Source organism: Anas platyrhynchos, chromosome 4, assembly GCF_047663525.1.
Source record: "Anas platyrhynchos isolate ZD024472 breed Pekin duck chromosome 4, IASCAAS_PekinDuck_T2T, whole genome shotgun sequence".
Taxonomy (NCBI): Eukaryota; Metazoa; Chordata; class Aves; order Anseriformes; family Anatidae; genus Anas; species Anas platyrhynchos.
The window spans coordinates 8,327,703-8,352,120 of NC_092590.1; the positions used below are offsets into that span (position 1 = coordinate 8,327,703).

General features: G+C 40.4%; 2 protein-coding genes across 8 annotated transcripts in view; both read right to left on the reverse strand.

The window, feature by feature from the left end:
- Positions 1-275: 275 nt before the first annotated feature.
- CYP2U1 (cytochrome P450 family 2 subfamily U member 1) lies at positions 276-10,182 on the reverse strand. The gene is made up of 5 exons (XM_013099877.4): positions 9,630-10,182; positions 7,051-7,683; positions 4,924-5,085; positions 3,721-3,888; positions 276-3,294 (listed from the first exon to the last, which is right to left on the reverse strand). Exons 1-5 carry the CDS (start codon positions 10,057-10,059, stop codon positions 3,116-3,118), a joined length of 1,572 nt encoding a protein of 523 aa, XP_012955331.3. The 5' UTR covers positions 10,060-10,182; the 3' UTR covers positions 276-3,115.
- Positions 10,183-11,208: 1,026 nt separating this feature from the next.
- The window catches only part of SGMS2 (sphingomyelin synthase 2), a 41,988-nt gene continuing 28,778 nt past the window's right edge, over positions 11,209-24,418 (reverse strand). For all 7 annotated transcript variants that reach the window (XM_005019827.6, XM_072036931.1, XM_005019824.5 and 4 more), the window contains exons 5-6: positions 22,731-22,897; positions 11,209-21,905 (exon numbers count right to left, since the gene is read on the reverse strand). In XM_005019827.6, the coding sequence (XP_005019884.1) occupies positions 21,702-21,905; positions 22,731-22,897 (371 nt within the window). In that variant the 3' untranslated portion in view covers positions 11,209-21,701. The remainder of the gene's footprint in view (positions 21,906-22,730; positions 22,898-24,418) is intronic.

The window sequence follows — 24,418 nt, forward strand, 5'->3', positions numbered from 1 at the left end:
CTCTCCTCCTTTTATTCTTTTGGAGTAACAGGGTTTGTAAAACTGCATGGAGAGAACGAAGAGACATACTCTATTACTTGCTCATAACATCCTGCTATTATATTTTCCCAGTTTCACCCCACCACCACCCTCCCACTACTTCCTTGACTCCCCATCCAAAACATTCTGTAACATCTTCTCACTCAAAAGCTTTTTGTTTTACATAACATGTAAAATGCCAAATATCGCAAGCTTAGCCAACAAACGGAATTCATTAAAATAACTGTGCAAAGCTGTCAAGCACTTACTTAGGAATGACTTTATTAAAAATAAAATTACATTGAAGCAAATTCTGAAGTAATTTTTAGAAATAAAGACATTTTCATCATTCAGAAATAGCCATCCATTTATATAAATGTACATTTTTCAATAAGGCATTTGAGATGCTTCCTCCTCCAATAAAAAAAAAAGGAAGGGAAAGATAAATTTACAATACAAACCACATCTGCTGCCACTTTATTTACAGTTTACCAAAGATGGCAACAGGGTTTTGAAAACACAAACATTGCATTGCTATTGTTTAGTTACTTTTGTGGCATCCTACACCAATTTCAGTGCATCTGGAAGCGATGAAAGGCAGGTCTGTATCATCACTTCCAACAGCATCTTGGATTCAGGCAGACACTGACACGGCTGCACCGCCACATCGCTATTTTGAGCTTGTCACAATACACAGTGTTTGATTATAGGTATCACCAGAAATTACACCTTTAAAGTGCTTTTTGTAGGAGGGTAATTTTCAAAGCTGACATTTTAAACTAAATCTAGCAGGCAAGACACGCACAAATATATACAATTCCCCATACTAGGAGATTATGTGAATCATCTCTTCTTTGGAATCTTTAAAAAAATAACAATAAAATACTAAAGTGCTTTTCAAATACGTCCTCATGATTAAAAGGACAGATATTTTATAAGTCATTAGTTGCACACTAACATCATTATGTGTTTATAGAGGCATTTCAACAGAAAGATAAATATTATCAGCATTTCACTTTAGCTTTCAAATTAAGCATTTAAGGATTTCCAGTCAAAAATCCCAACTGTATATTATTCATTGGAAAATATAAAGCTAAAGAAATAAATGTTTATCACTCCAACGAAGTCAGCTTTTAGTGCAAGTTAATTAGCAATGGTAGCAAACTCAACTTCTTATTGTGCAATCTGGTTTTCAAAAAGTTCATACCAAAAAACAAACAAACAAACATCCACCAGCACGGGCTAACCTATACAGTAAAAACTTGGATTCTGTAAGAACTGGAAGTTCTCACAAAAAACAGAGGGGTACCAGACCAACCAAATTCATTATTCAGAAACTAAGCCATTGTGTTACTTGTAACAGCTAAGGAAAAGCTTAATTGAAACCCAAAGTATCTTACAGTCTTTGCTAGGCACAAGTTGGCTTTAAAACTTTGAGTTAAAAAGTGACAGAAACAGAGCTAATTTAAAGCTTACGGACTGAATTTTCTTTTGCAGTTTAGGTTTCATGCTACAGAATTCCCAATTTCACTTTACAGTCTATTTCACATTCCAGTCTTGCAAACTTGACATCAGGAGCACTGCTAGTATTTTCTGTATTTCCAATAAGGACAAAAATTCCTTATAAGAATACATACGTATTTATTTTATCTAATACGAAACTCTGATAGCTCAAAAGGTATATAAAGAGATTTAAGGATTGTTAAGAAAATTATGTAAAGGTTAATTGTTACACATCTCTCAAAGACTACTTTAGACATTTGAGAGACATTTTTATTTAAATGGCTTTACTGAGTGCCCCGTTCTGAAATACCTAACAGGTTTCCCTGACGCTCGTTCTGACAAAGGTCAACAGCACCAAAATTCTGCATGAGAAAAGAGTAAGGTCCTGTCATATTACTTTTATACATACGGCAGATCTTTTTACGGCATTTGGGAGATACCAAAGAAACATCCTCTATAGTCAGACCTCAAGTTTGTCAGATTCCTCATTTTATATGTCTAAGACCTATGTCCATAGTGTCATTTTGATGCGCATTTGACGCAAGACTCCAGTTCTCAAAGCCAAAAAGGTTGTGGCAGTACTATCCTCACTGCCTGTACAGGAAAATCCTGAGTGCAAGCCCCAGGTTCAGGATTATCCACGCAGAGGTCTCCCTGGTGAGCAGACTGTTGGTCTCACCCAGGCTGCTGCCAGAGAACAAACCATCACTTCTGACACAGGGAAAACAGCAAATGTGAAGCACAGATGTAGTCTTGAGTATCTGTTTGGCACCAGAGAAAACAGGCTTCTGCTTTGTGTTAGGGAAATCAGCTCTGATGTTTAGGAATAAAACATCTGTGCCCAGAGGCTGTGCACTCCTTTCACACCCCCAGGTTAAGAACGTGGCATGTCCAGATTTGTCTGACCTCCAAGTGAGCCTGGCATGTGCATTATTATTATTTTTTTGAGTCGGTACATGCATATCGTGTTTACAGTGAGCCCTGATAGTCAAGGAAGTTTGGATCCAAGAATTGGGACTGATTTGATCCAGTCTACACCTATGACTTTCTCACAAGAAAGAATGCTCCAAGGTTAAAGCAAGTGTCATTTAGTCCTTTGAAACAAATATTTGTTGTTATTTAGGCTCTGCTAGAATGTTTCTTTATACAGAAAAGGCTAATACCCTGCTAATTGTTAATTCTTCTGATATTAGACAATGTCCTTCACATGTTGGGTGGGTTAAATGTTCACATTCTGCTTTTACCAAAATAATAATCATTATTCATTAAAGTAGCAACAGATGTTTTGGACCATTCTTCCATAATTAACATCTGACAAATGGACAGCATTAGCTTAACAGACAGAGGGCTCAAGCCCAGCAAGTTTTAATATCAAATTACAAACTATACAGTCAGTTCCTCTGTGGAATGCAACAGCTAACCAAAAGAATGTTTTCTATCCAGAACTGTAAATGGATCTTTCTCACTGATATGAAATGAAAGCCTACACAGTCACCGTTTTTCTGGTAAGAAATTATCAAAATAAGCTGGAAAGAAAATAAAGCTGGAATTAAAAAGTGCAGTATTTCTTTGTTTCATCGTTTGTGACGCTGTATCATCTCTTCAAAGCTATTATTTTGAACGGACACGGAGCTAACGTTAGACCAAACCTTCCCTCCATAGATGGTTTTGTAGCATTTTCAGGGTACACAAAGGTAAAACTTTGCATTAGACTCGCAAAAATTAAGAACAGCTCCATTTTCGCCAACTGCTCTCCCATGCACACACGTTTACCTGAAGAACAGTTAGAAAGAGATGTGTTACTGTGTGATGCTGCTGATCCAGCTGTTAACACACATGCAACTCCTAGTCTAGCATATCCCAAACACAGAATTGCTCAAGCCATGAGTAAATTACAGACTTCCAAAGCTTTGGTCTCCAGTATTTGAACCTGAATTTTGCTCAGGTTTACTGCCTGGTATAAACAGTATTTACATCTGTAGGAAAAGTGGTGTCAAAGTAAGATTCATCACTTCCCATTTCTGCCTGGCAACTGGAGCTCTGAGGAACCCGACCCATTTTGCAAGCCACCAAATGAAATAATAAAACAAGCTCTGCAGAAAGTCCCGTGAGTCCTTGTCAATCTCGTGCCTCTGAGGCCCTCTGCTTGAAAAACGCCACCACCCCCAAGCAGCTCATGAGTGCGTGTGGATATCTTACCCATTCCAAAAGGAATGAAAGCCTCTTTCTTAATTAGCTGGCCATTTTCATCCAGAAATCTTGTTGGCTGAAAGTCATCCGGGTTCTCCCAAATGTTAGGATCTCTGTGCACTGCCCACAAGTTGGGCACGATCACGCTGCCCTTAGGAATAGTGTATCCCTGCAGCACTTGGAACAAAAGCACAAAGACAGAGGATCTGACAAACTGCCAGGAGCAAACACAGACGACTTATTAAAAAATGAAGCCTGGAAACCACCACGACAATTAGACAGAACCCCAGCTGTGGGTTGCAAACGTAGCAGGAGCTTGAGGCAAAGGTGACTGCTGCTAGCCTCGCCGGGTCAGCATCACGCAGGCCAGAGCAGCTAGAGAGACACCAAGCCAGGGCAACAGCTCCCTGCAGGGAAAAGGCAGCGGAGAAGCCTCAGCCACGTTTTACTCTTCTCCGAGGCCTCCCTCAGCGTGCCAGCAGGACAGCTGCAGCAGCAGTCAGAAAGGCACACTGCTGCATGGAGGCGTTGTGACCCAGTTTCCTCCCGATCCTGTGCTGCCACAGAGCCCCAGCACAGCGAAGGCGGAGATAAGGAAGAGGGGTGGGTTTTGAACTGTAAGCACAAAAGGGTTTTGAAGTGACTAGCCTCATTGCAGCCTGCTGCACCTCACCGTCCTGCAAGCAAAAACATTAGAAAAGCAAATCAATTCGGTGCTGGAGCTGAAAGCCAAGTGCTGCTACCTCCCGCTGACTTCAACCAGTTCTCAGCTATGTTTACAGAAACACAGCCAACAAAGAGACTTTGAAAAGAATATTTATTGTAGTATTCTCTGTGGCACATGCCTTTCAGCAAAGCAAAGCAGCTACTTGAAATTAGTATTTTCAGAGTTTTGTGTCTGATAGCCAAAACCAGCTCTGCTGTTCGATGCAAAGGTGGGCTCTCAGCTTTTAACTACCACTACGCACATGAGTTAACACAAACTGACCTCTGGGAAAGAGACTACATTAGAAAACTTCTGGATGTTAGGTCAGGCGTGCTGCTTACCTAGGTGGATATCTTGAGCCCACCCACTCTCTGAATGGCATTTCCCATGCTGAAGTTACATGTCCCAGTGCATAAATGAGGCCTTTGTAAATTCTCACCAGATGTCCCATCAGATTTTCACCCACCAAGGAAACACTGTATGAACAAGTCTCTGCAAATGCTTACCAGTGGTTTCTGAAGCCATTCGAGGAATGGAAAGGGGAACCACTGCCGTCATCCTCTGCACTTCCAAAATGGTTGCCTCTGTGAAGGGCATTTGAGCCTTGTGGGTGAGAGAGGGAACCTTGTCACGTCCCAGAACTGCTTCGATTTCTGCATGAACCTTCTCTATTCAAAGGGAGTGAGAAAAATGAAAGAGATGCACAATATGTGAGAAGGCATGACCTCAATTTCACTTGTCTATGCTTCATTGTTTACACAGATTTGTCAAAAACGACTGCGAGACATGATTTCCTAGCAGGAATAGCTATGCCAGCAGAAGCCTACAGAACAGCCTCATTTAAGAAAAAAACAACCAGGCACAATCTTGACAACTGTCCAGAGGAAAGCCACTGGCAGGACAGACACTGACAGCACCGCTGCATTGCTTAAGTATAGGAAAAGTTCTGCTCCAGATCCAACCTCAGTTTGCCATTTAACTATATGGTAACTTGAATGGTGAAAGCATCAAGTTTCTGACCAGAATTAAAAAAGAACAAAGCCAGACTGCATGCACTGCATGCTCCAGCTGGTCTCTGGTCCCTGAAATAAAAAAGTCAGTTCTCTAAACTGGAAAAGGTGGTGAAGAGATGGGAAAGATGTCAAGGTAGCTGCTTTGGGAACTCTGCTCTGGAGCAGGCATTCTGGCGCTGTTACTGCATGCACTACAGACACGCAACTCGCTCTTGCTGTTTCCTGCTTTCTGCTCACAGGACCCAAACTCAGCTACTTCCCAGATCCCCAGGAAGGATGTTCCTTCCCCCATACAGCCCTTCTGCAAAGGGAAAACATAAATTAATGAGCTGATCTCCACACTCAGTCCTATAAAGCAAAAAGGGTCAAAAGTATTCGTTTTTCCCTTTCTTCTCTCTGAAGGCTCAGCACAAAAGTTCTATTAAACAAGTTTCCAAGATGCAAGATTTCCCTCGCCCTTGGACTGGATTCTGCTGCTTTTATTCCAGGGCACTTGGAATGTGGCTACACAGCAAAAGATAACCTTGAAAGAGAAGACACCACAATCAGCCTTTCATCCAAAATAAGAAGTCAGTTTTCAGGTTCCACCCTTGATATCCTGAATATTTTGTGGTGGTCCAGCTTCCCTTTTCCAAGATGTGGAATCCAGGCTTCTGAGAGTTCAAAGTTTTGCTCTTCTCTCTCCCTAGTGCTGACTCCAGATTAAATAAAAGCCCAGTGCAAAAAGTTTCCTGGTTTCAGAGGCAGAGAAGCACCCCAAAATGTCATATGGGCTGTGTTCAACGAACATTTGCTGCCACCTATTGGGTTTGCTAGGAAAACAAGTTCTCCTATGAAGAACACACAACAAAAACTACCTGAACGGTAGGAGGTCTGTTAATGCTGTGGCCCTTGGGTACCTGCTCCACTACGCTTCTTTCCCATGTAAAAATGAAAACTGCCTTCAGCAGACAAATACATACTCCCTGATTTCCCCCACCCCAAACAGCCCTTCGTCTGCCTTTCCAGAAAGTATCTGTCTGCACCATTTGCTACTGCTGGAAGTTATGCATTTATTGTATCTTCTGTAGGAAACAAGACAAATATATTGACAGGGATTAAAAAAAAAAAAACACAACACAAAACCCTTCCAGATATCACTTGTGTAATTTAGAACATATCTCATTCTTGTACCTGCCTATCAAGTCATATAACCCAGTGATAACCCAGGATCATTAAAAAAACAGAAGAATGAGCCCATGCGATACTGTTTCAAATCTGTCCTTTGTGAACCTTTGCTGAAGTGATACCCTACTTTGCAACCTTTGCTCAACAACCTGTGTTGACACAGATTATTTGTACAACAAACTATGATCTTGACCTATTTAAACAGATTATTCCAGACAGATAGGGGCTGTAAACACTATCAATTTGCTAACTTGTAAAGCAGCTGAAGTACCTGAAAACCTCAAAATCTCAGGTACTTGATGAAAGTATTCCTGGTTTACATTTGTTGCACGTGCATGTGTAGTAGCAGCACTCCTAATGACTTCTATAGTGCAGCTGTTTGCTTCTGCTTCTGAAAATCCATCTGGAGTTTTTTAGTCTGGAATAAAACCCCTAGAATGAACTTAGTCTTACCTTGCACATCTGGATAGATGGACATGTAGAGCAGGCACCACAAGATCGTGTTGGAAGTTGTGTCTGTGCCTGCGATGAACAGGTCACCAATGATAAAAAAGAGATAGTCTTCATTAAAACTGCTCTCCTTGTTGTTCTTCTGCTCTTCCGCGTGGAGGAAGTACATATCAATGAAGTCCCTGGGATTTGCTGCATCCAGCGTATCCCTGTGCTGTGCAATTATTTTTTTTAGAAAAGCAGTCATGTCTAACTCTGTTTTCCTCAGTTCCCTGAAAGGCCCGAAGGGGAGGTAGTACAGCCACGGGCAGATGTTGACCAGGATCATGTAGCTGTTCACACTTAGCTCTAGCGCGCGGGCCATGTTCTTCAGCATCGTCTTGAACTCGACATCCTCGTAGTTGAAACGCCTGCCGAAGGCCATGGAGCAGATAACGTTGGACACCGCGTTGCGAATAATCGGGAAAGGACTAAAGGCATCCTTCCCGTGCTTCAGCATCTCCTCCTTTATGAACTTCAGCTCCTCTATGATCTTGGGCTCTAAACTGTGCCTTCCCACTCCAAAATGCCGCAGCGTTGACAGAGAGAATTTCCTTTGTTGCTTCCAGACAGGGCCGTAAGGTGCAAAAATAACACCTGGAGGAGAAAGAAACAGTCTGAAACCACTCCGCTCTGCTTGCAAGGGGAAACAGTTACCCAGGCCAGCAACCCCTAAGCCAGAAGAGAAGAAAAAGTTACAGGGCAACTCTGTCCCAAGTGTTGGGCTAGGAGCTAGAGGAGGCCCACAGCTCTCCCAAAACTTCTTCACAGCAGCCCTGGGAGGCCCATGGGTCCCACACGGAGCAGATCTCCACTCTGCAGCCCATGGAGGAGCCCCCGGTGGAGCAGGAGGGCTGGGGGGAGCTGCCGCCCACCCGTGGGGGACCCGTGCTGGAGCAGTTTGCTCCTGGGGCATGGATGGACCCCGTGGGACGGAGCCGTGTGGGAGCAGTGCTTGAAGAGCTGCTGCCTGTGGGCAGCCCCCGCAGGCTCGGTTTGGGAAGGACTGCTGGGCAGAGAGCTGTTGTGGCAGAGCTCAGCTGCCCAGCTGGCTGGAAGCACCACATATTCATCATAACCAATGCTTTTTCTTTAGCTATAATCTATATAAGTAAGGGATACACGTGCTGCAAATACCCAGGGAAGGTGAAACCAGATTCAGAGCCAACCTGACTTGCATCTCCACAATTCTGCTGCCTCTAGGCATGCGTTCTGTGTAATTATATCATTACGAAACACTATTCAACTCCTTCCCTTCGTGTAAATATTGCTCACTTACAAACAGAAACATCTCCTGTTAACCTAACAGACCACACCAGAGGTACCACCGCAAAACCAAAATGCACTGCCAGCTACTTCTGATGGACTCCTTGGTCAACCCGATAATGTTTGAAGTCACCAAAACAAGGGAGAGTTTTGCTGTTGTTCTCCTAATGTAGTGACATCATCAGTTTGGCTTTTTTTTTTTTTCTTCCAGAAATAAAACGTTACTTTATAAAAGCAACATCAATTCTTCTGTCAACTACAAATCTTACTGCTAAGCTTAAATGGAAGAGAAATGGCCACAAGAAATTGGCAGCAGGAAGACGCACCATTTTTCAACACTTAATGTCACCTATGTTTCTGTTAAGGCTTCACGTTCATAACCCCTAAGACAAAAAGGAGAATAAACAAATAGGAAATCTGTAGATAGAAACACAGAAATTTGCAGAAACGCGAGACAGCTGTACCCTGAAGGGTGTGCAGTCCCAGAGGTATAATAGCTCAATATAACACAGAGCTGGAAATCTTTAAAGCCATGCTGTCTGATTACATTATTCCTAGTATTAACAATGGACTAAAAAATATAAACACATGACCCAGTTCCAAAAGTCCTAAAGCAGGACATTGGGATGAGTTGGTACAGGCTGAGAATCAGCTGCATTTCCCCCTCTCTGTACAAACAGAAAACCTACTCAAATGCCCATTATCTGGCACTTTAAAAACAGAACCAAAAACTTTTCAAATCCCCTTTTTCCTGTAAAGTTTCCAGGCAGCACTGCTGTCATCAGACACGTGGAAGGGCTGTGCGGGAACAGGTTTATTTGGGGCTGAATTTGCCGTGTCAATAACCAACCTGGCTTTCCAGGGATTGGGGCTGGGGTGGTTTTGTTTGCTTACAGCAGCAGCACAGCTCAAATTGCTCCAGTCTCTAGCTGCTCGTCCCCTTTCCTCCCTCGGTCCTTGCTGAATTTATGGGACCTGGCAATATTCATGCCCTGTAAGAATTGCACAGCAGTAAGATGTTATATTGCTAAATATAAATAGTCTATCCCTTTTTAAAATTAATTTTAAAAACCGCAGCTATGCTAGCTGGTTGCTTTTTAATCAATACAGCCTAGGTCCCTCTGATCTTAATTGATCCACGCTAAATGTCAGCGCGCTCATTAAGCGGTGGGCGCTGCAATTAAAGGCAGCCCCATCCGTTGGATGCCCCCGATGTCGCTCGGGAGCCTTATTTCTGCTTTAATTTCCCCAAATCAGGGCCTCCCCCGGCCCCTTACCCTTCTTTCTGGTGATCATCAGGACGATGGGGACGGAGGGGCGGTCGCTGAACACCTCCGCCTGCTGCACCAGCGCCTCCCGCACCGCCCCGAAGGTGTTGAGGACGATGAAGGGGCGGCTGCCCACGAAGAGGCGGAAGATGCCGCCGTACATCTTGGTGAGCCCGGTGAGGAAGACGTGCGGGGAGAAGACGGGGGAGCCCCGGCCGCGGCCCCACACCTCCACCCCCCACCTCCGCAGCAGGGGCGGCGGCAGCAGGGCGAAGGCGAAGTTGCCCACCAGCGGCCAGGGCGCGGGGCCCGGCGGCAGCCCCTGCGGCTCCCCCCTTCGCCTCCTCCGCAGCAGCCAGCAGCAGCCCAGCCAGCACACGGCCGCCAGCAGCAACTCGGTGGCGCTGGGCACCCGCAGCAGCCACGGCCCCGCCGCCATCCCTCCCTTCGAGAGGCGCCCGCGCTCGGCTCCCCCCTAAGATGGCGGAGGCGAGGCCTGAGGCGGCGCGGCCGCCCCCGGCGCCCTCACAGCGCCCGCCCCGGGGCCGGGCTGCGCCGCCGTGCGCTGACAGCAAAGCCCCCAAAGGACGGGAATGGGGCCGAGGGGTTAGGGTTTGGCGGCTGAGGTGGGGATTTTGGGGGAAAAGGGTGTGTAAAGGCGCCCCCGAGGTTGGATGGGGAGCACAGCAGCTGGCCCGCTTCACAAGTCAAAGGGGGGTGCGGCGCGCTGCGCTGAGGGGGGTGGCTGCAAAAGCGTTCAGGAGAATAAAACCAAAATCTCCCCCAGGAGGTTCAGGGCAGCTATTGCAATGGAGTAGCTCCCCTCTTGTTTTCCTCCTCCACCGCTGTTATAATTTAAGTCAGGTTTGAATAAATGGCAGCAGGTCTGTCACAAACAGGCAGTGACTCTCCACAGCTGTGAGAAGGGAGTTGCTGTTACTCACGTCCAAACAAACACCATTTATCCAAAGTGGCATTTTTTTTAAATCTATTTTGTATTGGGATTTAGCAGAAAATGTGGAAGTGTACATCATCCTTCTTTCCCTCACCAGATACTAAAGGTTGTAGGTCCTGTGTAATACACCACATTTTTCCTGTATTTGTATAGCCAAGGACTACAAGGAGCACCGCTCCAAATAACTGCTCCTGATGGACGCAGACCCATACAGAAAGGCTCCGTGGTCCTACACAGTCCTACTAGAGGGAAGGTGCCTTTAGTTCTCAGCCTTCCCCACAAGAAGAACCTGGGTTTTGGGGAAGGGAAAGGGGACAGTGCCCTTGTCCCCCTGAAGTTACACCTCAATCCCATTTCTTCTCCAAACTAATATTTAATACCTACAAAGGGAGGTGGGTGTTGAAAGGTGCTAATGCATGCTCTCCAAAACCATCTGCAGGAGCATCAGTGATTTTAGTAAGTGGTCTTCATTCTCCTTTACGACAAGGAGGAAAACAGGGCAAAATACAAGTACACCACCTTTAAAAGTGACTAGCACCACCAACAAAAAAGCAGTGCTTGCCCTCGATTTTTTTTTTTTTTTAAATAGTTGAACATTTGAGAAAAGATGACAAGCAGCTCTTGGCCAACAGCTGGACTATATTAAAAAGGTTTTATTGCAATAATACAGAAGTTACAGGAGTTTTGGACATACGTAAAGCTTCAAAGGGTCAAGGTCAGGTTTTCTCCCAGCAATTAAGGCAAGTGGATGTAATCTCTTTAATATCAACAGCAAGCATATGTTTTACTAGCCACTGAGGAAACAAAGTGGAAACTAAGATCACATTTAAATTAGCATAAAGCAGAACAGAATGCAGACTTTTTTCATCTGTACTTGGCAGAAATTCAGTGGTTAGTTACAACATTCACAAAAAGAAAAGGTCATCTATTAGAAAGATACAACATGAGGTAACATGAAAATTTAGCTGAATTAAGGAAATTTGAATCAGTCTCAAGAAAAGCTTTATGTTCTGCAGTCTGAAAATAAGCTAAGCTATTCAGCATACTTGAAAAAACATTTGTTTACATTAGTTTTCTTCACATAAAAGTAATCTAGTCTCACTTCCTTCTCAGCCTTCTCATTCAAGAAGTTACTAAAGAAATTCTCCTTCACCCCATATGCAATTGAAAGATTGGTTTCAGTAGCACACGGCTACTTCTAGCTTGCTCAGAGGTTACATTTTATATGAGTTTTGATAAAGCATATTTGTAATTTCAAGGGACTTTACTAATCAAATGTAAACTTTACTCTGAAATATTAAATGGATGTAGTAAACTTAAAAATAACAATTGTTGGAACAATAAAGTCAATGTTGTTCCAAATAAGATTAGAACCAAATTGCCTCATTTTAAAACAAAATTAACAGCAAAATATAACTGATTACTTTCTTAATAACCTATTATACCCCTACAAACTACATGTACAAGCTTTAGCACTATAATGCTTTCCTTGGAAATCAATCCTCCCCAGCCCCACTATGAGTGGGATAAAAAAAAAAAAATAAACTCCCATGTGCTTATATGCTTAAAGAAAAAATCTATTCCTCAAACTGTTTTGCCCTTGATTGAGTAATCAAAGCATTTGCTGATTCTGCTTTTAACAGGCAAAAATCTCTCTGAAACAAGGAAACAACCCCACCAGAGTAAAAAAATCATTAAGTACTTAAAGAAATATGAATTGATTTGAACTAAAGATAACCAAACTACAGAATTAAGGCCAAAGCAGAACTGGAAGTTTAAAGTAAGCCCTCAAAACCAATATAATATTCCTTTCCCAAACTTTATCTTAGCCTTTGAATCCTATCAACACTTAGTAGATGACTATATAACAGTCAACAGCCTACGTTGTCAACAGCTATGTCGTTGCTGTCTTAACACCTATTTTCTTTAAGTCTGGGCTGTGTTTTCATATGCTTCATTTCAGCTTGTAGGCAACCTTTGGATGTTTATTTTTATAGGCACTTTATTTGCAAAAACCTTTGTTAAAAGCGCATTGAAGATACTGGAAAGTTCTCTGAGTAAGACTGGTGCACTGGCAAATATTCCTGTAACTCACAGCAGGTGCTAACACTAAAAGTCTGCACTAACTAGTCAAGTACATGTCACTTGCTCACAAAGGCTTCATTTTGCAGGGTGTTTATATATGCAGCCATTTATTTGTTAATATTTTTTAAATATTGCACTTGTTTTAGTAAATGAAAAAGATAACTAGTTTTATCCGAGGCATCCTGTAGTTAAGATAAGAAAGTTATATTCCACTGTGGCTTAAAACTGTTGCAGATGACTTCGTTCTCTCTTTGGCTCTTCCCAATTTCCTACTACTAAAGCAAGCCCTGAGGGAAGTGGTGAGACAGTGCAGATTCCTGTCACTAGGTCACCCATCTTACCCTGCTTTTATCCTAAATTGTTTGTTTCAGCTTTAAGTGAAATTGCTGGAACATTCTTCGGAAAGACACGGAAGTCCCTTAAAATAAATCTTAGAGAAGCTTGTTTGTTTCCTGAAGTAACAAAAGGAAATTATTCAAGAGAACTTATGCCAGTATATAAGAGAGAGCAGTTCATTAAGACCTTATGGCGCAACCTTCACGCGCATTGCGGATGAAATTTTTAGCCAGTCTGTATGTTCAAGCATCCAGAAGTGGAATGATTATTCCATACTTTCTCATACATAAATCTCACTTATTTCAGAGTTGGCTATAGTAAAGTTTCTAAATATTACAGGCAGTGCTTTCACTACTGCGAGTTGGAAAGTAAGGAGCTTTTGACAAGAGCTAAAGGGTTTGATTTCTCTCAGAGAGAAAACATAGATACTGCTGCCTGAAGATTCGATGGAAAGTGATTAGGAAGCACATTACCCTTCCTTATACGCAACAAAACAATAACAAAGAAATATTCTGCAACAGAAGGCACAAGAAAGTTTTCTTAATTTTAATCTTAAAAGGTTGCTCGTGAAGTTTTAAAATAGTTAAAAAGTGACTTGACTTTTCCATAGTCTCAACAGTCTTAGTTTAAGACTTTCTCACCTTTATTCATAAAGTCTGACTATAAATTGCCCTGACAATTTTGTCAAGCTACATTTCTGCTCTTCAGATATGGCTACATGGTCATCTCCCTTCACAAATATTTTTCAAAACCTTCAGCAAGAGATGCACCTATGCTAGAGAGTAATAGTGTTCTTCTCGTACAGTTTTGTCCATTTCATATTCTTTTTCTGTCTTCAAGGCTTCAACAATAGTGATGAAACCAGAGAACATTTTTCTTAAATTATTAGCCTATGCCTTAACCCGACCCAATAGTTTTTACATTTTAGACCAAGCTTCAAAAGATTAACCATCCTAAGTACATATGAAAATTCAGTCTCAGACCTCTAGTCTATACCCATATACACTCCTAACTTCTTCCTGCCTTTAAAATATTTACAATTATTTTTATTTATATAAAATAAATAGAAAAGGGTCATATTTATATAAAAAGCATTTGGAACAAGCTTAAAATATAGAGAAATTGCTTTATTGAAAAAGGTGTCAAAACAGCTTTGCTTAATGTTCATGGGTGAGAAGAGAATACCAGCTCTTGATAATTTTCTTGATAGGAGATTATTAGCACCATAAATGGACATAGATTTTTGATTTTAAAAGATGTGTGTTCATGTAAGTAGTCCAAAGTATTGCATTTGTTTTGTACATAGGCTGACCATAAAAAGTTTCAGCTCTTACGTGCAAAGTGAATAAACCACAATGGACAAATTTCTTCAACATTTTTACCAAATTCATGGTCAACAGTGCAAGTGATCATGACAGATAGCACCTTTTCAGATAAGCTATAAGATGCTTACATTATTGCTATTTTTTTTAAAGTACAGCTAGTGCAACAGTTTTTTATACAGTGAACATAGATCGCAGCGTCTTACAAATCACAACTCTAGTATCTCATGGCATACAGCAAACTATAACACTGAGTTGTCACCCACTTAACCTGAATTGCTGACATGCTAGAAAGTGTCACAATATCCTGAAAATTTTACAGTTTGAGAGCTAACTCTTGCTAGTTTGAAATAACTTGCATAAAAAGGATGCCCAGTTTGCAGACATCAGTAGAAACTGCGGCACAGAAGGCCTAAAGTAGTACCGTATTTTAAAATAGGGTTATGCTGCATGTGTTTGTAGAACTGGATCCCAAAGCCATAAAAAAAGACAATTGAAAGTGGCCATATATTGGTATCTAAGCATGCACACCCCACAGCATTCCTGTATTACCACCTCTGGTTCCTCAGCAGCCAACGACACTTCTGGCATAGGTTTTCCTAGGCTGGATACGTAGCTCCAATTAACAAAGCTAGGAATTCAACCTAGGAGAAGCAATACAAGAAGAGCTGTTGGCTGGTGACAACAGAACCATATTGCAGTCAGAAGTGATGTCCTGTGTTGTTTTTAAACAGAAACCTCTGGACTTCACCACAGTTCTCCTCAAAGTCAGATGGAAATGGTAAGATCTGCAGCCCACAGATCATTATTTCCTCTTGCTTTCAGGTTCCTGGGTGCCTTACGAAACAGCCAGAACTCATCTTTACCACACTCAGACATGCCCTCCTGGATCAGTCAGTAAACCAAAATGAACGTACTAAACATTCACAGAGCAAGAATTTCTCAAAGCAATTGATTTCTGACAAAGAAGCATGCCCCAGGATGATAGGTTTTGTACTTGAAGATAATTTCAGGTTGAAAGTAGTGCAAAGATGTGTCCAGCAAAGATAGCTTCAAAATTACGAATCAAGCCAAAAGGTTTCTTGAATGTAAATCATTCTTCTGCACCACACCACTTAGAGGGTAATTAATAGAAGCAAGTGAATAAAGATAGAAGCTCAAGGCAGCTTATGCTAAACGTAGGCAGCATGTTGAATGGCCACGAACTATGAAAAATTGGAATGTAAAACCAGCTTTTACAGTAATAAAGAAGCCCTGATAACAAGTTAACCAAAGTAGAGGAGAGGCTGAAGTTCAGCTGTATTGTATAAGGTCCATACAGTTATAATTCTCTGGGTGGAAGATGCAAGCAAGCAGGGAGATAAATTTCCCCACCACATTCTTAGCACTCCTGCTGTCCCCTAATCTTTTAAGTAGTATGCAAACAGACCCACTCGCTTCAAGTGCAGCTCACATGCTGAACGTAAATACACTGCAGACTTAAAACACAGCTCTCCGGTAACTGGCTTTACAGTGGGCTGCCTTTGACAGAAGAGAAAAGCATGGAAAGGACTGAAGAGATCTTTGCTAGGCTTTCTAACTGCTGCTACTTCTGGTGCTGGGCCCTTGGTCTGAAAGAATCCCCAAAGGACAAGCAAAGATGGCTCAGCCTGTTATGCAAGTAAAACCCAGACTTTTTCCCCAGTGAAAAGATAAGGCTGTTCCACCTCCAGTATCATGTATGCAGAACAGAGCACCCTGCACAGGCGTGCTTGGTGCCTGCGTGACGTTTCCGCCTTGAGTTCAGAATTTTTTCTGACCACATTTGATAGAAAAGTCATCTTCAGATATATTTTGGCAAAGATACTTTCTGAAAATTAATCTCAGTTGGCACAAAGTAGATTCCCCTGTAAAGTCTTCCTAGTTTCACCAACACTAAAAGACCTTATTATAGAGAAGGCAAATACAAGACCTGAAATTAACATTATATAGCCATGGCTTGAAGGATGAGCATTTCTGCTAGAGGAAACTCACACAGAGACTTTATAAAAACACCTCAGGCACTGTAGATATAATAGAGCCACATTTTTTCCATTGACATTTACCAGAACTAAACTCCCTTAGGAACAACCACACAGCAAGTGAAGGACAAAATACTCACTGCTCATCTAGAGGAAAGGCAGTGCCAAGCAGTAGAGCATCATTTGAGAACGCCACATTTGAACACAGCAAAGCATAATAGTATAAATACAGCATTTTTCTATGGTATAGTTAAGACTACCTGCACCTGCAGCATGCAACCAAAGAGTCACCTGAATTTAAAATGTTCTTCCAGCAACAGCTGTTTTGCCCTGTCCTCCTTTAACGGGTTGCATCTTTAAGTGCTAGCCCACAGCAGCTAACCACAAAAAGTGAGCTTCGAGTATTTGCTAAGTTCCAAGTCCCTAGGAATTAAAACACTTCCACTGAAAATGAGTTGTCTTCTGGTTTTAAGCAATAATATTCATCAGGAGAGAAAGAATCCTCAACACCAAGAATTATTTCAGATCCATGCTAGAAGCAGCATAATTTACTGCATCTTAAAAAACATTGAGTGTTTTATAACTGAAAGATTGGTTAGTGAAATAAAAGATGAGTTCAGAAGCACAACTGCTCTCCTGCAGCATTTTGTGATTATTTCAGGCTAGGCAGAGATAGCTTACATACTTTCTAGGTTAATAAGGTTTAAACAAATAGTTAAATCCGGAGAAACTTGAGCCAACTAGGACAAGGTTCAGTATATGGTAAGTATCACAGCACTTCATTCTTGTTTCAAGAACTACTAGCGACATCTTGGAGGAACTGCTCACAAAAATTAATATTTTATTTTATTTTTTAAGATCTCCAAGCATCTCTTATCCTCATCGTTTTTCTTATAGGGGATATTTCAGATGAGAACCAGTACAGCTGACAGCAGACATGCATCTCTACTGTTAAGCACTTCCCTTTATAGTGCCTGTTACTTCCCGGTCATACATTCTTCACAGCACTATTGCATATAATTCTACCTTACTTGAAAGTTGGTTGTAGTGGTAGCTCAATTTCTTGTAAAAAAAGCAATAATACGGTCACTCCGATGTATTCATCTTCCTTACTTTTTCTTTTTAAATACTAAAACACAAAGGCTTTCTGTTCAGTTTCAGTGCTTTGGCACTCTCCCTTGCACTGGAAAGCATCATAAAGTAACATAAGAAGCTTAACTTACAAGCAGAATTACTTCGGTGGCATGCTGGGACATTTTTATGTGCACTTAACCAGCAACACATTTGAATAGTGGCCAACAGAAGTATTTATTTTAAGATCCTTTTTTTTCAGTAACAGAATTTAAGTCCCATTAATTTGAGTGCCCAGTATGGAGAGCACTTTGACTTGGAATTGTTCAGTCTTACAGTAATCATTTTAGTGTTGTGCACCTACAGAAGCCTCCTAGGCAAGTCCAAAACATTTTGTACGGATAAAGATGCCAATGGAGCTTTACAGCTCTGAAGTCAGCCAGAAATGAAGACTAGTTCCAAAGATTTGTTCAGTACACTCATTAGATTGAGCAGGTTTCTAAAGTTACCCCATGAATCTTTAAGATAATTTTGGTAAGTTAAGAAAAAGATGTGGGGAAAGTTCCTTTAATAGTAAATGGGCAGACTCCATCTTGCCCTGAAATTAATGGAGCTGATCTCCAGAGCCATAAGTCATATTTCACCTCTGCTGAAAAGAGACAAGTGATTTGGTTCAGTACCAAACTCAGGCAGGGTAAGTTATCTACCCCGATACTAGTGATGGGAGAAAGTCAGAGTTCGAACAGATTGAGATTTAAGATGTGGGTAAGAGGATTTGCAATGATCTAATTAACAGAATTCTCTCTCATGTCTTAGAAGTATTCCAGAACTCACAAGTATTTTATTACTGAGCTTTGTTTCTCAGTTATTTGAAGGCTGTATTTTCTTAACATAAGAGTCTTGATTTTCCTCCCTCCTTTACAAAAAAAAAAATCCAGTGCTACAGTTGACAGTAAATGTTTGGCACAGCTTTTTGCTACTACCCCAACTGTAGCTATCTTTCCAAGAACAGCGAAGAATGATTAGCATCTAGTACCGTTTATATCCACAAGGGAGTGCTAAGCACCTAGCAGACATCTCAATTTACAGGGCTTTCAAGTGTTACTCATTTCTGCCATCGGAACTAAGCATCTGCAGCATCACAACGTAGCAGCACACTTGAAACGCTGAGGTTAAGCTGTTAAATGCAGTCTGGCATTTGAATTCCCAATAAACTTTGGTTAACTTTAGTTAGGCAATGCAGAGCACCCAGCAGCATTCAAAGCATGCTGATAAGCCAGGTGTTCAAGTGTAGCTTTTTTTTTTTTTTAAGTGCCTAGAAAGTTCAACATGTAGATGCTCTTCAGTAGAGAGAAGGAGCGTTTTATTTATAGCCATAGTACAGGTGTAGCTCATGACATCTCTAAGATTATCATAACCCCAGGAAAAATAAACAACATACTGCTAATCAGCAGGGCATACGAAGCCCAAATCTGCCTAGAATCAAGTGACCAGTAAATTACATGGATCCCAAGACCCTCCTGTTCTTCTCACCCACTGCAATCCCCTTTCCTCTTGGAAAGAAACTGTTTTCAGCTTTACAGTTCATATGCAACGATCACTATGTTCTCGAAGATACATACCAGCTGTGTTTTGGATTGGATAGACTACTACAGCAGTAAGCACTACCATGTAGCATTACTTACCCCATTTCATCACCATATATATAGGCCCCAAAAGTCTTCAAGCACATCTGTGTTAAGTTTGCAAGAACAATTTAAAGCCATAGAGGATTTTTTTTTTTTTTGTAAAGTAAACACACACCCTTGTGAGGTGTTTGATACAGTGGAGAAAAGTTGAGCACTTAAGGTGGAATTGAGCCAGAACAGGAACCAAGTATTTTGCGCTAGGGCTGCCACTTACTTTCCTTCTGCATTACCATAGAAGCTTCTATCAGATTGAGCAGCAGACTGAAAGCTCACATTGACCAATAAAAGCAAAACCTTTTCATTGTATTATGTTTTCTCCTTCCATCAATAGGAGTTTCCTGTGCAAAAAAAGAAACCTAACCCTGCATGAAGAAATTCTACTCAGCAGATATTTTACAGAAAACTCAGAGATATAGTAATGGCTATGCAGATGATTAGTTACCTGTTATCAAAGCATTTTATTATTCAGCCACCAGATGAAAGCCACTGTTTAAGCTCCTTATTGGAACGTTTGCATCGTATTATTTTCAAGGCATGGTTAACACTAGTGAAATTCATTCACGATTTTCTAGAAGATAGTATTACTAGTAGTGGCTGATCATGAACATATTTGAGATATCAAAGCCTAGAGTTCAGTTTCAAAAAGATATTATGCTCTATGAAGTTATAGTGATCCAACAAGCATCTTGAGAGATTTACAGACTGTCATTGAACTAAGTACAATAAAGGACTTTTATGCAAGTGTTTTGATTCCAGCCTTTTAGCAGCTCAAGATCTATAAGGAGCAATCAAATGACTGCGTAGGTATGTCCATACACACATAACTTCCAGGGGCATGTTAGAAAATTCTGAGAAGCTTATTTAAAATAAAACCAAAACAGCAGAATTTCTTTCTTAGCTAAGTTTTGCCAAGAATATATTGTAAGGAACATTGTTTATTGTATTTTACTTCAATAACGCACAAAAATATTTGAAATGCACATTAATTCTCATATACAACTTATTGATCCCCTTAACTAAAAAAATTGTATTTGAATACTCTGTATTGCATTTTAATACTTTAACTGGACTCTTTTTAAAGAAGTTGTCATTATTTAAACTATGTTCACACTTGTTACTCAGTTCAAGACATTCTTAAAATAACACCATTTCCACCTCAACTCTTAATGCAGTTTTTGCTTTGCTATCAGGATTAACTGAAGACTTGGAAATGAAACTGAGTTAACTGCAGAAATGAATACAGACAATGGGTTGTTAAGCATGGCATGCCAATTTCCTACTTTTTTTTCCCCCAACAAAACAAAAAAGCAACAAGAACCAGGTAGCTGTCAATTTGTATTTTTGTTACATGTTCACGCCATGGTAGTTTCCTACATTCTCAGCCAACTGGCTCATACACCCATTTTAGTTTGACTAAAACCCCAGGGGGAAAACCACAGAATTTGCATGAGTTATACCCCAGTGAAGTTTATTATGAAATGTTTTTAGGTAGTAATTGAAGAAATGCTACTGTTGTTTTTTATTTAGTTCGTTGGTTTTTTTTTCTCCAATTAAGTCACAGAAATATGTGCCAACAGGTAAAAAAAAAAATAAGTTTGATGCAGAACTATGACTCCCAAGCAAACTTGCTACATAGTTTCAGCAGAAAATAGCTACTAAAATTAAAAGTTCACTTTAAATATAGCCCCATTTCAAACCCGGTCTCTCAAGCAGGTGAGATCAACAGGACTTTGCCTGAATTATCAACAGTACGATCACTCTCCAGCTGAGTAGTTTTGGTTAACATGTTTAACTACACAGTGTGTGCTTTTGTGTATATGCAAATACATACACCAACAGTCACTGTATAGCTCTATAGACAAGGCCAAACTGCAGATAGAGACTTAGACTTTGAAATTGTGTCCTTTTTAAAAAATAATGTTTTAGGCTCCTTGAGCTCTGATGGTAGCAGCTATTCCTAATTTGCAAAGCTATCCAGTAGCACAACAGTTTAAATATAAAATATTAATAAAAATGTAAAAATTGATATATAGTAGAGTATATGGAAGATAGTAGGGGTAGTAGTATTTTAGGGTCATAAGATATTCATGCCCACAGCATGTAGAAAATATTCAAGACTTGCCTCCAGCTCTACTAGTCACGTAAAAGGTCTTACCTTCATTAGCAAGGATAGTGCAACAAACCACTTCCCACAATTGTATTATTATTTGTGTACTTCAATACACTGATATCGTGCTTTTACAGCTTAGCATGTCTGCCCTTACACTCCAGATCTCTGAAGATGACATTTTTGGGTGCTTCTGTGGATGAGCAATAGTTAGTAACAAAAGTGTTAATGGGGTCTTTGGCACCTCTATCTCATTAGTAAAGCAAAGTCCTGCTCCATTTTCTTTCAGGAAAAGTCCCATCAGTGGTGCATTCTACTAGCACTGAAGAGTAGAATAGGTCTGTACAGTATGATGATAGGAAAACATTAGGAAACAACAATATATTCATCTACAATTGTCTTTCCAATCAATTGCACAGAAGTTTGGTCCACTTCTTCAGTTAGCATAGTCCTCTTAAGAACTTTGGTTACAGCATTAACGTTTTGGTAAAAAAAAAAAAAGAGCAGATGCTTTTCTTCAAGTAGATTTTTCATTGTCTTCTCCCATCTTCTGAACCCGTGAATACTTTTTGCATGAAGATTTGAAGCAGCTAGGAGGCCAAGATATTGGCCAGGAGAAGCTGCAAGGGACAGAGCCTTGCACGTTCTTCTCGAAGAAATAAAATATTGGGTACCACCATGCTCGAGAAAGAAAGTTCGTCTGCGAAGAGACCTTCAGAGTCTGTATTGACAAAAGTAGGTAAGGAGAAAAAGAACACAAAGAGACAATCAGTTTAAAGCACTAATAACCATTTAAGACCAAAAGAAGCAATATTCACATGCATGTCTGCAAAGGCATGTTGTCTTGCAAAAATGCAGGTAAATACATTGCATTTAGCATGGAAAAAAGACTGATGAGTACTCAAGTAGGCTACAGTACAAACATATACTACAAACTGAGCACCCTACAGAAAGGGATACTCTAAGCACTCCAGGGAGATAAAGCACTCAAGTCTTTTTGAAGGAGAGTCTTTTCAGGCATGTCATGTTTCCATTAATGACTAGTAGTTAAAAACGAGAATAAAATGTCAGTTCTCAAGCTCTTTTATGTTCCTACTTGAAAACACTGAAGTAAATGAAAATATCTTCGAATAATATACTTTCAAATGACATTTACAGCAGAACTGCCAATAGAATTTCAAGATGGTGAGAAATACCATTTACCTAGAGCAACCTAAATTATCTACCGTTGATTCATAAACTTACATAATCAAGGGCTATTCTGCACATCCACAACAGCAACAAAACATTGAAGTTCAAAAAAAAGTGTTTTTATGCCAAGATATCAGAATTGTTTTTTAGAACTTAAACCCCAGATTAAGAAGAGATTATCAAAGCATTAAACATTTACTTAAACCATAGTAAAGTCAAGCTCCTTGACAAACTCAATTAAAACTTCAATACTGACCTTCTAATTTTTATTTCAAAATTAAGAACTAATTTTGGCCAGTGAGCAGAATTAACAAATGCAGGCAATACATTGATTCTAAACTTATTTGTGACTCACCTTTTCATTAGCCATTGAGTGGTACCACCAGAAGAGCCGTGTGGTGATGTAGTAAGCAATGACGACATCTACAGTGTAGTGTTCATGAGCAACAAGTATACAAATTATGCCAGCAGCACTCATCAGCCAGCAGATTAAGTGGTACCACCAGAAATGACGTGGTGAATCTGTAAGAACAGGGAGGTAAAGGGAATACAAAAGCAAACATATTACTACAGCAATCCACAGTGGGTTAAGTAGGAAATTAAAAAAAATGATATAAGACTACTAAATTTTAAAGCATAAAACATTTATGATGAACCCAAGCAAACCAAATACCAACTGCCACTAGAGGCAGACAGACCATCACCTGTTTTGTAGTCAATTTAAATTTTCCAGTTAACACCAATTTTATTTTCCACGTATCCTATAAAAAGTTATTTTACTTGGCTGCTCTGAATCTTCCGTTCTTTATTCTATACTTGAGGTAGCTTTCATTCAAGTCCAATGTCTAGAACTGACGTAAACTGAGCACAAAATCAGATGAAACAGGAAAAAGACACATGTACTTTAAGCTCCTAGGTTTTAGCTACTTCACTGAGATCTCTACTCTGCAAAACACTACACTGTATGGGGAAGAACAGTGCAAATTTACTCATCTTAACAAAAAAGTCTAAGTGGGAGCAAAGCTATTCTTCAAAATGTATTTAAGCCACTTCAGCAGCACAGTTCCCTTCGCTTTCTCTCCCCATTGAAAAATGTCTTGGGTGTCACAAAGACCATTCATAACTTCTGACGGGCTAACAGGCTTCATTTCACTTGCAGTGGGAGGTTTTGGCACCCTTTCCCTTGTGGAACTATGGTCAGCTTTTAATTTTACACACCAGCAGACAAGTTACTGATCTCAAACCTACCCAGCTAGTTTGATATAGGCCTGTGCAGAACAGCGGCTGTAAGACTTCAATTTTGGTGCATATGCCAGGAAAGTAAGCTTTCACGTTCCACTAAACATTACAAATTCATACTTACTGGTTAAAAAAAGAATCGGAAGCCAAGTCATTTCAAGAAGTTGAAACCAACCCCAAGCAATACGCACAAGGCTAGAAATACAAATTACTATTCTAGGCAAAAAAGTTGGAGTATGAGGGAAATAAATGAGGCAACAACAAAGGATTAAAAATGCAAACAAATCCACTAAACTGGAAATAAAAACCTCATAATGCATCTGATACTGAAGTTTCTCATATCAGAAGAATGAGAGAGCATCTCATCGAGAGAGAATCAGTTATAGAGCACACCACCACAGAAATGTGTGCTTAATAATTAGGCAGCAAAAGACTCATTACAAGAATCTGTATGATACAAGTCTTCCAGCCCTTTGTGATAAAAGGGCAAGAATTACACTATCACTAAATAATGTGTTACCTGCATCTGTCCTTGTACTAAATACACTGAAGAGTATGTGAACAGCATTAAGCTGCAGTTACAGCCACAAACTAAGACATAATTTTGGTTTTACGCCCTTTTCCTAATACTTTACTGGTAATTTTGATGAGTTGCATATGCCATTCCCTCAGTACTATTCACTTTACACAGATGACCAAGGCCTAAGAGTCAGGAGACGAATTAGTTATCTTAAACCTCTATTATAAAAGCTTATGAAATCTGCAGGTGCAAGACGGTTTTAGGTTTACAATATTAAAGAGGCA